The sequence below is a fragment of the Macaca mulatta genome, chromosome 2, assembly GCF_049350105.2.
Source record: "Macaca mulatta isolate MMU2019108-1 chromosome 2, T2T-MMU8v2.0, whole genome shotgun sequence".
NCBI classification, from domain to species: Eukaryota; Metazoa; Chordata; class Mammalia; order Primates; family Cercopithecidae; genus Macaca; species Macaca mulatta.
The window spans coordinates 37,961,189-37,975,508 of record NC_133407.1 but is presented as its reverse complement, the minus strand read 5'-3'; the positions used below and the strand labels follow the sequence as shown (position 1 = coordinate 37,975,508).

The 14,320-nt window shown below is 47.4% G+C and overlaps 1 protein-coding gene across 1 annotated transcript in view; it reads right to left on the bottom strand.

Annotated features, from left to right (window-relative positions):
* EPHB1 (EPH receptor B1) overlaps positions 1-14,320 on the bottom strand; it is a 457,899-nt gene that overhangs the window by 324,279 nt on the left and 119,300 nt on the right. Inside the window, exon 2 of the mRNA XM_001115263.5 lies at positions 3,321-3,385. Within this exon, the coding sequence (XP_001115263.1) occupies positions 3,321-3,385 (65 nt within the window). The remainder of the gene's footprint in view (positions 1-3,320; positions 3,386-14,320) is intronic.

The following is a 14,320-nucleotide window of genomic DNA, read 5'->3' as shown; positions in this document are numbered from 1 at the left end:
AACAGGAAAAGAGCCATTTCCCTGGGAAAGGCAAATGCGCTCACAGCCCCTTGTTCCCTCCATCTACCAAGCTCTGTCCTCCCTCCCCTTACCAATTGCTGTCTCCACTGCCCCACCTCCTACTGACTCTTCACCACTCTGCTTTCTGGCTTCCCGCCCTGGGCCCCTCTGAAACCATCTGTATACTTAACCTCAGGGTTTCCGGCAGCTAAACCCAGTGGAAATGTTTAACACCTAGAGGCATTTGCCACTTTTGTGCCCTCCTCCCTGACACACTCTTCTCCTGGCTTCTAAAACTGGACCTCCTCTTGGTTTTCTCCTGCTCCCAGCCCACTCTTTCCCAGTCTCCATGTCAGGTTCTATTTGGCACTTCAGTGCAGGTTATCCATCCAAAGCTCTCAACTCTTTCCCCTGTGGACACTCCCCTGGGAGACTGCAGCCACGCCCCAGGCTCCCATCTCACTGACATGTGGCCGCCTTCTGATTCCATTGCCCCAAAGTCAAATGCTGACTGCACACCTTACCGTGGGTGCCTCAGAGACGCTTCAAGCTTGACAGGTCCCAGATTGACTCATCCTCTTCCCACCCAAGCATACTCCTCCTCCTGTGTCCTCTGACTTCAAGGATGGCACCATCATCCACCCACTTGCTCAAGTCAGAAACTTTCAACAGTGAAACATTGAGTTAGGTAGTGAACTAGGTGTAAGCTGCCAATGATGAACAAATGCACAGAGTCCTGGCCACCCTGGAGGTTATAATATGGCTGAAGGGGGGCTAGAAGTGAATCAAATTCTAACACAGAGAGATGTAAACTTTGGGACTGTGTATTGTGCTATCAGTAAAGCTCCCTGGCACTGAGAAGACCTGTGATGGGGACTCTAACATGACTGGGATGCAGAGAGCATGTCCCTGAGGATGGACACGAGCAGAGATCTGAAGATGATAAAAGGAGAAGTCAAGAATCACTTCTGGTTTCTGGCCTTTATAAATGTGCTAAGATTTGGATAAAGAATGCACATGTGTGGGTGGGGAAAGGAAAAGGGGGTGAGATCTGCTTGGGCCACGTTGAGACTGATATGCCCATGAGCATCCAGTGAAAGAAGTGAGACTGATATGCCCATGAGCATCCAGTGAAAGAAGTGGCAGTTAGACATGTGAGTCTGAGCCAGATACTGGTGTGTTCACAGAATTGGAGGGTACTGTCCCAGAAGAGCACGGAGGAAACAGACAAGCAGGCCTGGGATGGAAGCATAGTCCTTGAGTCCTCCTTTTCCACCCAGACCAAGGGCCACGTTGACCCTCCCCCGGTTGCTGTAAACTAGACAAACTCAGAAGCTACTCGGGGCACCAGGAGAAGAACGACCTGGCTGTGTGTTGCCTCACAATGAGTGCTGGGGAAAGGCAGCTGAGCATGCTGGTAGCAAGTGGGGAGGGCAAACAGGGAGAGCCCAGGCAGCTGCTGTCTCTAAAGGGCATGCCTTGACTTTGAATGTTTCCCTCAAGGAGAATCTTCCTTGGGAAAGGATATCAGAAGTATAAAGGAAACAGGTGTTGTGTATAAAAACCAAGGGAAAAATTAACCATAAATCCTGTCAGGGCCTTGTAAAAACACACAAGCCTTCAAACAATAACATAATTTGTAAAAGACGGCAAGTTCCTAATATCCAGGTGATATGGAAGAACTGCTGCCTCATCAGCTTTACATAAAGTCCCAAGTAAAAGTGGGAAGGTTTTCCTGGTTGCCCACAGTGTTTCTGGCATGATTTGGACTTGTTCAGTGTGGTCAGACTCTGCCCCTGTGCCCGCTCCCCGCTTTAGGGAATGCCAGCTCATTCTGGACCTTGCTTCCCTGTTCCAAGGCATGATGCTTATGCCTCGAGCAATGCAGTTCTTCAAATGCTGGGATAGGGTAACAGTGAGAACCCAGTGGAGAATGCACAGGTGAGATAACTGTCTGCCCTGTGACCCGAATGTCCCAAATAGAACCATCCCTGCAGCAGAACCAGGGCATGGTGATGAAGTGCTATGCTGGAGATCCTTCACGGGGTATAGAGATTACAGGGACAGGATGCAGAGAGAAGGTCTGGGACAGATGAGGAGGCCTAGGGCCACCCTGTCCCAGCCAGACATCACCCACTGGCTGGGATGAAGAGCCCACTCTCACCTCCTCTTGCCTTCTCCCTTCATGATTAAGCTCTGAAATTAGCCAACTGCCCAAGCCAGGGAAATGAACATCATCTCCACCTCCCCTATCTTTCTCTCCTTCCTGCCATAGTCCATCCATTGCCAATTCGTCCTCCTTAACTTTTCTCAAACTAGCCTCTGCATATCCTATTTTAACTTGATTCTTTTGTCACATCCAAGACTGCTTAAAGAGCCTCTTAAATGCTCTTCTCTTAACTGTTCTCTACAATTCTGTCAACAAATGTGACCATTTCCTTCTCCTGCTCAGGATCTCGCCATTACCTATGGGATAAAATCCAAGTTCCCTGCTCAGCATGGCAGTCACAGTCCATCGCCACCATTCCAGGTTCCAACTTACCCTCCAGCCCCATCTCAGCAGCACTCACACCATGCTCTGTTCCATACACACAGACTCTTCCCTCTTATGTGTTTTCATAATCTCATCATCCCTTTCAACCAGCATTCCTCCTACTTAGAACATCTTTCCAGGCTCTCGGTACAACATCTGTCAATCTCCTACCCATGCTCTAAAACCGAGCTTGCTTGCACCTTGTCTATAAAGGCTTCTTGTCTAACCTCATGGCTTCCCATTCCCAACTCTGTGCCCACACCTGCCTATTGATCTCCACTGCCACACACTGGTTCCCACAGGAGGCCATGAGCTCCTCAAGGATAATCTATCTTGGTAGTTGACCAGGTACATGAACACTATACAAATAAATCATGACTGTCTCTCCAAGGCAAGGTCTAGGTGAAAGAGAGCCTTGGCCATTCTGAACTCTACCTCCTCCCTCATGTCTTTGCCTTTGCTGCAGCCCTTTGGGCATCACAGATCTCTGATCTGCCTCAGTGTCACCACCCTGCCCCCATCCCCACATAGCCATGGCCCCAGTTGTCTAGGTATCAGCTTTCAGAAACGACTGTGTCAAGAGATGGTCTACATCACCACACGAGGCAGCAGCTCAGGTCTGAGACGCCCAGTGCTGTCCTTACATCAGGATGGGCAGTGGACACACCCATTCACACCTGTATTCCATTCCCCACAGGTACTGCTCTGGGTAGTCTCTACTCTCCTAGATATCACATGGGTCCAGGAACTCACAGCAAGACTGAAAGACGAATGGTGTGATACTCACCCCTGATGCAGGATTGGCCGTCCAGCCCAGCTCTGCAGTAGCCGTTCTGGTGTCCATTAACGTTTCTGTAGATTAAAAAGAAAAAAGAATAAACAAAAAAACGATGAGTCAGAAGGATTGCTATGCAGTAGTCCTCAAGATCATGAAGTTGTTTGTGATAGTAAATGACAGTAGTACAAGGAGCTTTGTGCACTTTCAAGCCCAGGCCCCTCTGTGAAGCCCAAGGCTCAGATAGCAAAAGAAGCCTGCTAAGATTATGCAGCTTATGGCAAAGTTTGATACAGACCTCAGGTCTGACGCTAAGTCCAGTGCTGTCTTCCCAGTGACCCCAAGGCTCCTGTGTTGAATGAAGTCATCTGTGCACCCACCACTTTACCCCCAAGACCCAGCTTCTTCCCAGAGATTCTACCAGGGCCGTGTTGACCAAGTAGCCAAGTTTAATTCCTTCCTCGGGCCTTTCTAGGCCACCTCTTTCTGCCTTCTTCCTCCCCATTGTGAGGCTTCTCTGGCCTCATCTGTCTGCCCTCCTTCCTCTCCACACATTCTCCTCTGCCTCCCCATCAGGCATCTATATTGACACCCTTGGGTGACTTCCCATCAACTCCAAAGGGCTCACATAGCTTTGGCAAAGGTTTCACATAGAACACAAACACACATCTTATATCCCAGCAGCCTACCATGCAGGTGATGAAGTTGCAAGGGTGGCCACAGCAGCCAGCTGGTTACCTTCCTTCCTCTGGCCACAGGAAAGGAAAGATAGACAGCTGGATGCTGCTGTGAGCTCCTAGGAGCCATCAGGGATAAACTGCACATATTTAAAATGTATCATTTGACACATTTTAATATATATGTACACCAGTGAAACCATCACTACAAATTAATAAACATATTCATCATACCCAAAAGTTTCTTTAGTCCCTTTGTAATACTTTCCTTCCTCCTACTCCTAACCCACCATGTCCCTGTCCCAGGCAATGACTCATATGCTTTCTGTCACTGTAGATTAAATGGCATTTTCTCACATTTCATATAAATGGAACCATATAGTATACGCCATTTTTTACAAATCTGGCTTCTCTCACTCAGCATAATTATTTTAAGACTTATTCATATTGTTGTGTATACCAATAGCTAATTTCTTTTTATCGTTGAGTAATACTCTCTTGTGTGATGTGCCACCATTTGTTTATTCATTCACCTGTTGTTCCCAGTTTGGGGTTATTATTGTGAGAGTCTATGGGAATTCCAGTTCCTCCATATTTTCATTGACACTTGGCATGGTCATTTGTTTTTAACTTTAGCCATTTTAATCAGTGTGTAGTGCTATATCATTATGGTCCTAATGTTCATTTCCTTGCTGGCGAATGGTATTAAACATCTTGTCACATACTTATTTGTCATCCATAAATCTTCTTTGAAGTGTCTATTCAAATCTTTTTCTCCTTTTTAAATGGATTATTTTCTTATTATTGAGTTTGAGAGGTCTTTATATATTCTGAATACAACTCCTTTTTCAGATACATGCTTTGCAAATATTTTCTCCCGGTCTGTGGCTTATGTTTTCATTTTCGTAACAGTGTCTTTCAAAAATCAGAAGTTTTTAATTTTGATGAAGTACAATTTATCATTTTGTTTTCTTTTACACTTTAGTGCTGCGTCTGAAAAATCTTTGCCTAACCCAAGGTCGCAAATATTTTTTTCTCCTACCTAGGTCTATGATTCAAGTTAATTTTTGCATAAGGTGGAAGGTATAGGATCAATGCACTTTTTTCTTGATGTGGATATCCAATTGTTGCAGAGGGGCACTTTTAAAAATTTACACAATGGTGCTATATGGGCAGGTGATGGTGTCCTAGCCACCTGCGTTCCCAGGATATGTATCAAGGGAACAGACACAGCACCTCCCAGCTGCATAGCTACTCAACAAACAGGGAAGGGTACAATATAAACGATGCATCGTTTGGGGTTTTTTTCTCCTCTTGTCCTTCCCACTGCCTCTCCTTCCCATCACCATGAGAACAGCTACTCCTTGCTTACCGCATCAGGGAGGAGATGTCAATGCAGAGTCACAAAATCTTGGGCCCATTATGAAATAGAAGAACCTTGTCATAAACCAAAAGTTTGCAGAGAAACCCACCCTAAGGGGCAGGACTAAGGGAATTAAAACAGAAGTGATAAATGGGGAGCTGTGTGGAAGAAAGGGTCTTCCTATGCTCTCATTGCTCACTCAATCCCAAAGAGCTACCCACTCCACAGGAGAAATGCTGAGAGCCTCTCTAGGACACGGGCTTGGATATTCAGCATCCTAGGGAGGTGAGGGAGTGGCCAAAGGCCCCGCCAGACTAACATGGCACTCAGGGACAGCAGGGGGGCCAAAGGGCCTGAGTGGGTCTAATGAGGGGGACCTGGGAGCATCCAGTGGTGACCTGCATGGGATATGAGCAGGGTTCAGGTGGGGTACAGGGTATCTCAGCAGGTGCCCATGTGGACAGGAGCCAACAGAGCCAGGGAGCGCCTTCCTCCAAAGTTTAACATGATGGGCCTACTTGTAACCCAGATAGCACTTCTGCTACCCCAGCGAAACAGGGGCTCAAACTGGAAATGAACAGGCATAAAATGAAATAAAGAAAGCTGCATTTTCCTACCCATGTGAGTTTGTGTTCGGACTGAGTCGTGCCCCATGCATATCTGAAGGAACATAAGCACTGGAGCAGGTTTCTTAAGTTTGTTTTCATCTCCAGTTCTTCTGACAGCTGGGGAGGCTGGTCTCTGCTTGGAGCAGCTCTCCCTCCCTCCTCCCATCTCCACTTCGCCGCACTAATAATGATCATCATGACACACCAAATTTACATAATACACTTCTCAGAAGACACTCCATGAGGCTCTGTAGAAACTCATCTCCATGATTATTAAAATGTCTCTGCCAGGAGGGCCTGAAACAGGGGCAACTGAGTCCCTGCGGCAGAGCTGGGAATCGGGGTACAGAAAGCTGCAGTGCTTTCTGCCAAGTCACACAGTTTCCCACCCTGACACCAACAGCCTGAAATCTCAGCACATGAACCACAAGGCCGACTTGGGCTTTTGAAGGGCTCTGAAGAAGCTCTGGGGTTGGGCAGGAGTGGGATCCTCACTCATAAAGCCAAGAAGCCACAAAAGCTCCCAGAATAATGCATCCCCCAACCCAGTAGCAAGATCATGCTGGAGGAGCAGGGAGCAGGCAGAGGATGGTGGCAAGGAAAACAGTCCAGAAGCAAATAAAAGAATCAACTTTACTTCTTTGTCGTCCAAGGACTCATTTGTTTTGTTAACCCCATAAATACAGCCCAGGACTTCATATTAGTCATGATCACCTGTTCTAGGGCTGTAATTAAATCTGCTTCTAAATAATGTTTTCCACACACTCTGTGGGACAGAATTTGCAGCAAGAGAAATCCATTTCTTTATATCTGCCCATTGTGGAGACAGAAGACCACAAAACCATAAACCATCCACTCGATATGATTAAGGGCAGTTTCTTTTCTGGCACAGAGAGCTCCTGATGATGGCACTACACTCTGGTGGGGGCTGAATAAAAGTGATTTGAGCAGGTTTACATCTCCCTGGAGAGGAAGAGCGCGCTCATTTGCATTTATAAAGCATATTGAGAGTTCTGGCAGAAAGTTATGGTGGAAGCACAATTAAATATTTACCATCACTTCTGCTCTCAAACAGTGGCATGGGGACCAACCCAGCTGGAAGTGCATGTGGTGCTGTCAGATCTGGGGATTCCTGCAGAGGACACGACTCTAGGACCCATGCCCACCACCCTCTGGGAGCACATACTCAGTGCCCAAGGGGAGATCGCCAGGAAGGGCACATGCAGGGTAGAGAGAGTGCTGGTGTGGGCAGACCAGATTGCAAGTCCCATCTTCACTACCTAGAAGAGATATGACTTTGCTCGTGTCATACAACCTCCCCTGTCCCTCCGCCCTCCCTGTGTCTCTCTCCATTTCTCTCTCCGTCTGCACCCCTCAACTTCAGGATGGGTCTAGTGCTAACTAGCAGCCAGGATTATGGGGGGAGAATGTGAGGCTGAGTGAAATAAAACACTGGAACATGCGGTATTGCTATTACTATAACTTAATCACTCCAAGCTTCAGTCTCTTTAGCTACAACAAGAATCCGAGATGGTATATCCTAAATGATATCAATAAAGTATCTTTAAGAATCTAATTATGTTACACATCTAATGATATTTCATCTCCTTTCTTCTTTGTATTGTTGTAAAGACCAAGGGAATAACACATGTTGGGGCTATAACAATGCATATAAATTGATGTGTGCCCTAGAGAAATTAATGGTTTCGTTGAGGAAAGGACAAGAAGCAAAGTCATAACTGGCGCCCTATTCTGGCTAAGCCTATGAGAAAAACACTGGAAAAAAGAACCGGAAATATTCTTCTGTATGTGGGGAACAGGTGTGCCTGTCCCAACAGCGAGCATCAGGGAGTCTCGCCCTGTGTGTAGGCAATGGGAAATGCTTGAGGTTTCCTGGAAAGGGGTGGGCAATGGTGAGGAGGAAAGAATGGAGTATCTCCCCCTGCTTCTTGGGACAGAGATGGGAGAGTGACTCCTAAAAGCAACAGTGGGAGGGGCAATGACCGGTTGAAGGGAATGAAGTAGGAGTCATCCCAAGCAGATGGGAGAGTGAGAAAAACAGTGAGCAAAAGGAGAAGGGAGGCTAAGAAGGGAGATAGAAGGGATCTCTGGCAAAGGTTGGCTTGACTTGCAGGAACCTGGGGAGGATGGGATGCATAAGAAACCTGACATAGAGTCAGGTACGGTGGTGTGCACCTGTAATCCCAGCTATTCAGGGGAGACTGAGGTGGGACATCTCTTGAACCTAGAGTTTGAGACCAACCTTAGCAACATAGCAAGAGCCCATCTCAAAAAATATGTTTTTGTTTGTTGGAAGAACAAACAACAAACAAACAAACAAAAAACCTGACAGAGATCCCATATTCCCAGGGAACACTTCCCTGTAGAAGCTTCAGTATGGAAACCCTCAGGGCATTCCCACCAACCAGTGGGGCCACCGGCTGGGGGTCCAGATGATGGGGCCAGGTCTGAGCCTCCCATGAGGAAGAAGAGGCAGCTACTGCCTGGCCCTGCAGGCAGTTTCTGTTTCTGTCTGGATTGGCACCTTTGGATATACTGACATTTGGGAAAAATTAGACACCCATCATGTTGAAAAGGAAATAAATAAACCCTCTTTTTACAGCTCTGCCATGCTTTTTGGAGAGACATTAATCAGATATTCAGTTGAAATATTTACAGTGTCCTTCCATCATGATAACAAAATACAACATATACTGACAGATGGAATAGCAGCTTCCAGGCCTTTTCTGAGCAGTGCCTTATGTGTATTTGATAAGGCAAGTCCACAGACCTTTCAAGCAGGACAGGGCTAGTGCCACCATGCAGTCATTTCCCTGTGTTATTCTCCACAGCCCACAGAACTCTTTAAGCCTGAAAGCCACACCATGGAAAAGCTCAAGAACAAAGCTGCTATGATGTAAATGCAAGCAGCCGAGAGTTGGTCCCACTGCACAAAGGACACACGGCAGCCCCAACTCCTTCCATCTACCTCCACAGAGGATCCTTGCAAGAGAGCTGTAAGGTGGTGAAAAGGGGTTCAGGTATGCATTCAACAAAGAATTTTTAGTAACTCCCATGGAGATGTGGGGAAGAGAGTTCTGTGCAAGCAGAGATGAACAGGGAATAGATAGACATTCCAGCCCTCAGGGAGCTTGCAGCCACACAGAAAACAGAAATTATTCCAATAGCCGTGCAAATAGATCTGCAATGGCAGCCTCAGTGAATGGTAGAAGACAGACTCATAGGAACAATGTGAGCACGGAACAAAATGACAAGTGTATGGAGCCTAGCAGGCAGCTGGAACCTCCTCTTTCTTTTTCCCAGCCCCTGGCTGTTGAAAGAGCAGAGACCACACCCATCCCCTTCACATATTTGTGTATGAGCACACACACAGGCGCATGCATACATACACACACACACACACACACACACACACTCACACGCCCCTGACCTAAGACAGTCCATACTGGCAAGAGTGGGACATATTAAATAATAACCACCAGTCCCAAATCCAGACTGCATTAGATGCCGAGGGTGTGCGTGGCCAGGTCCTCTGCCTTCCCTAGGGCTCTTTGGGCTGCCCTCTGGACCTGGTCTGCACATGGTCTTCTGGCTGGGCAGGCCAGCCCTATTGGCATGGAACTCCTGTATGATGCCCATATGGCTCCTCAGGGTGTCTGCTGCCCTTGACCCTCAGCCCCTGCAACAGGGGCCAGCACTAAAGGTGTTTAAACCCCAACTTCACACCATGTCCGGACCTCCTGCTGCCTGTACAGGCTGGTCTCCCTGTAATCTCGTCCCTATTGGTCCGAATTGGCCTCACGTTGCCTGCTGGCTTTGGATTTGGGGATCGGCTTGGTTGACTGTAAACTGTCAAGGGCACCAGTCTGTGTTCTATCATGACCACTGCCTGGGCCCAGCACAGCCACAGAAGTTCAAAGACAACGTGTTCCAAGCAAACTTTCCACAACTCATCTCCCATGTGTCTACCCCATCTAAATCTTCTCCCTCCAGCAATTCTCTTCTTCTTCACATCAAACCCTTCCAAACTTCCTGGAGCCCAGTTGTGAAACTTCAGCTGCATTTAGTTTTGATTCCTTCCTCTACTTCAGTCTTTTACCCAATCATTCAACATATTCCAATGGTTCTTTCTTCCTTTACAGCATCTATTTCAGCTGTGTATTCATTCCTGCACATGAGGACCACAGCGTCCACCTCGTAACTGGTGTCTCATTCAGGAGGCCTCATCTGAGTTGCTCTTTATGCAGCTGGTGACTTCATTGTCTGACAATGTAAATAGTTCAGCTTTTTAAAAAGTAATATGGCCACACTAAAGAAAGGCTTATAGAGTCTCCAGCCCTCTGACCACCTAATAATTTCACTCCCAAGAATTTGTTCAAAGAAAATAATTTCAGAAGAAAACAAAAAGCCCTATATCATGAAGCTGATCATTGCATCATTATCTAGACTATGAGAAAAGCTGGAACCAGCCCATCCATAGGGGAAGGAAGATGTGCAGGATAGCACATTCACACGCCTGGAGTGTTATGAAGACAATGTAGCAGTGAGCAGAATGTGAGCAGTGAAACAGAAAGCAGGAAGCAGAACTGTGTGAGCCAACAGATGCAACTCAGAAGACAGTGTTTCAACCGAGTGAAATAGCAACTACCCAAAAAGAGTAGGTAGCGAGATGGAACAGCTGCTAGGTGGGGGATGTTGGTTTACAGATGAGCTTCCTAATTATTACTGTGCTATTTTACACGACACAAATTCAGAAATAAAAATTTAACCAATTTTCAGAAAATGACTCTTTCATCACATCTCATTCCTCTACTTTATGATTTTCAAAGTCTCTCCACTAACTCCAAGATACGCCACAAATGCCTGGCCTTTAAGAGCTTTCTGATCTAAACCCATCTCTTCCAAATTGATCTTCAGTTCCCTAAAGGAAGCCCTTCTTCCAGTGCCCCATTTCTGCTCATGGTGTCACTCCTGCCTGGACTGTCTTCCTACTCCCCCTGCATACCTGAAAGACTCGACCTAGTCCTACCCATGGAGGTCTTCCTTCCTCCACAGAACTCGTACTGTTTGATGGTTAGTTTTCATTATCACTTTATATATCTGAGTATATCTGAAGTACGTTCACAGAGCAGAGCTGTGACTTCTGTCCCACAGAGCTTGGTCAGATGCCCTCATACAATATAAATGTTCAATAAACCCTGAAGATCTAGGTTCAAACCCCAGCTCCACAACTGATGAGCAAATCAAGTCAGGCTGAGTGTCAAAATCCTAATGTACAACACAGGAAGAGGCTTTCCCTCTTGCTTTCTGCCCTGAGTCAACAGAGCCATGCCCATAAAGATGTTCTGTGTTTTCTTAAGAACACTCATTTGACTAACATTTATTTACTGTCCTTGCCAGTGTAAAATGCTAGGCAAACGGAAGCTCTTATTGTATAAGTCTCCACTGGTTGATGTGTGGCAAAGGCCAGTGAGAAAGATAAGAAACAAGCCTGAGGAAACTGAAGGTGCCAACCCAACCCATCTACTGACTGACTGACTGAATGAGTCTGAAAAGGCATTTAAATTGTAGAACAAACTGTGAAATTTGCTCTTTTAAAGGATGTACAGATCAGCACAGTCCTACCCACTACGTCCTCCTCCTTCTGTTTCTTTTATATTCCAAGGTGCAATTAGTTATGGTAACTAGAAAGAAGCCGCAGCTTAGATGGGTCACAGCATAGAAATGTGCCTGAAGAAGTTGGGACAGGCCCTAGATTAGGTACTGGTTCACACGTGGCATAGCCCACGAACAAGCGGGAAGGCCCAGAGCCATTTCTCTCCCTCCAGGACTCTTCCAAGGTAGACTTCCAGAGAAGCAGACCAGAGCATGGGGACATGGGAAGGTCTGCTCAATGTACAGAGCTGTGTAAGGCTGGGAATCGGCTTCGGAAGGGCTGCCCTACCTGCCCAGCCCAGCTCAGCGCTTGGTACATGGCTTTTGATGGTTGTTCTCCTCTCTGGTTCAGAGGGTTTCTTCTGGCTCTTAGTTCTTAGGTTGGTATCTGAGAAACGTGACAAGAAACTAGAGGGGACCTCTGGATCTACGATGGACTTTCTGTCTCTGGAATCCCCAGGTCTGGCATGGTCTTACAGTGGCTTAGTAGTGTGTATGCTTGTACTATGTGAGTGCTTTTCACTAATAAAATATGGAACTTACTTCAGAAGCTGTATTAGTTTCTTAGGACTGCTGTAACAGCACCACAACCTCAGTGGCTTAAAACAACAGAGGTGTCCAGGAGGCTAAAAATCCCAAATCAAGATGGTATCAGGGCCATACTTCCTCTGAACCTGTCGGGGAGGATCTTTCCTGACCACTTCTTGCTTCTGGTGGTTTGCCTGGGATCTCTGGTGTCCCTTGGCTTGCAGCTGCCAACTCCAATCTGCCTAGCTCATCGCATGCTGCTCTCCCTGTCTCTGCCTTTACGTGGCATGACTATTTTATAAGGATGCCAGTCATATTGGATGAGGGGTCTGTCATACTGTAGTATGACTTCGTCTTAACTGTTTACATCTGCAGTAACCCTGTTTCCAAATAAGGCTGCACTGTGAGGTACTCAGGGTCAGGACTCCAACATATCTTTTTTGTGAGGGACACAGTTCAACCCATTACAAGAGGGTTAGGACACTGGGAAATAGGGCCGTTGGATTTCCTCCAACAAATACTAGGGGCTGCGCTGGGAGCTTGGAGGACACAGACACAAGGAAGGCCAGGCGCTTCCTCCAAAGATATCCATTCTAGCAGGTGAGTGATGGTTTCTATTTGCTCCTCAAGGCCCACTCTCTACCCTTCTCTTCCCTGCCCTGGGCAGAGAGAGGCATCCACTGGGCCCCTTCACCAGCAGGAGCTATAGGACATGGGAAGTGAGATGCTCCTGCCTGCTGACAGGGAGACGCTGGTGGCCCCTCCTGTAGCTGCAGCTCTTGCCTAGTTCTGGGAAGATGGCTCCCTCCCCACATCCTTCAAACGTAAGCGTGGTAAAAGCCCCCTGCTGCTGCTAGTCCCTGAGTGCTTTGTCATTCTTGTTGCCTGTCTTTAACTCTGTGCAACCTTTGTAAACAGACCTTCATTAATCTCCCCTCAATCACCTCTTTCTACTGTGCCATCTGTTTCTGCCAGACGCCTGATGATGCTCAGGGCTTAAATTAGTAGCCCATGGAAGGTAGCCCCAAAGTCTCCAACCACCCTCCCCACAGAGTCCTGCAGTGCCCCACACAAGGAGGCAGCTACACGCCAGCGTGGCCAAGTCCTGACCACACTGGACATGGATCTGACAGACTTGGGTGTGAGTTTCAGCTTTATTGCTGTCTGGTTGTGCGACCTTGAGCAAATTACTCAGACATCTAAGGCTCATGTTCAGCCATCCGCTAAATGAGGATAATAATGTCCACTTCACAAGGCATTTGTGGGAAGTCAGTAAAATATTATTTACCAAGCACCTATTGCAGCCTCTGACAAGTGGTAGTTGGTCTGCAAAGAGCAGTCATTGTTATGTTTCCATGTTTGGTCCTGATGTGGGAAGAACCGCTCACAAACCCAAGTCTCTTAGCTACATCCTTTGAGACTGGGCTGGCCACTGAGTCTCCAATCCTACTGTTCACTCTGAAGGGTGGACCTTGGTTCCTTTGGGCCCTGGAAGCCCTGGCTCCAAACCCATCCTTCAGCTTCAGTTCATTGAGAAACTCATCTTAGCCATTCAGTCACATTCTCCACAGCCAACTCCTGCGCAACCACAGATGTGGGCACTTGGTGCAGCCTCCACCTTCCCACATACACCCTGCATGGGGGCATCTGGGATGGGCTTCTCTCTAGCTAGAGGTTACCCTGTGTGGCCCCAACTGGGTCTAACGCAATGTAGGTCACCAAGGAGCCCAAATAGCTACACCACCATCGACCGTCACCAATATACACTGAGACATGGAACTGCACTGGGCATTTTTGAAGAGCCTTTCTCTCCATGCCTGGCGCACATGCAGAGCCCAGGAGACTGGCATTGAAGGGGCTTTAGCCACTGACTCTGCTCTGGATGAAGAGGGCCACATTCCAAACACAGTGCTCCCAGCATTGCCCTCCTCGCACCCTGCCCTCGACCCCTAGATGGAAGTGGGCTCTCCAGCCCTGGCACTGGTTGGTGGCTTGGGGGTTAGGGTTCCCTGCCATAGGTGTTTCCTCTCGGGAAGCAATCTAAAACTTAAGACGATAGTCTTTCCTCACATCCACAGCACTTGGGAAGGGGGTGAGAAAGCAGCTCTATTATCCCTTTGAGTTTTCCCAAAGTCAGGGATGGTGCTTCAGAACAGGGGC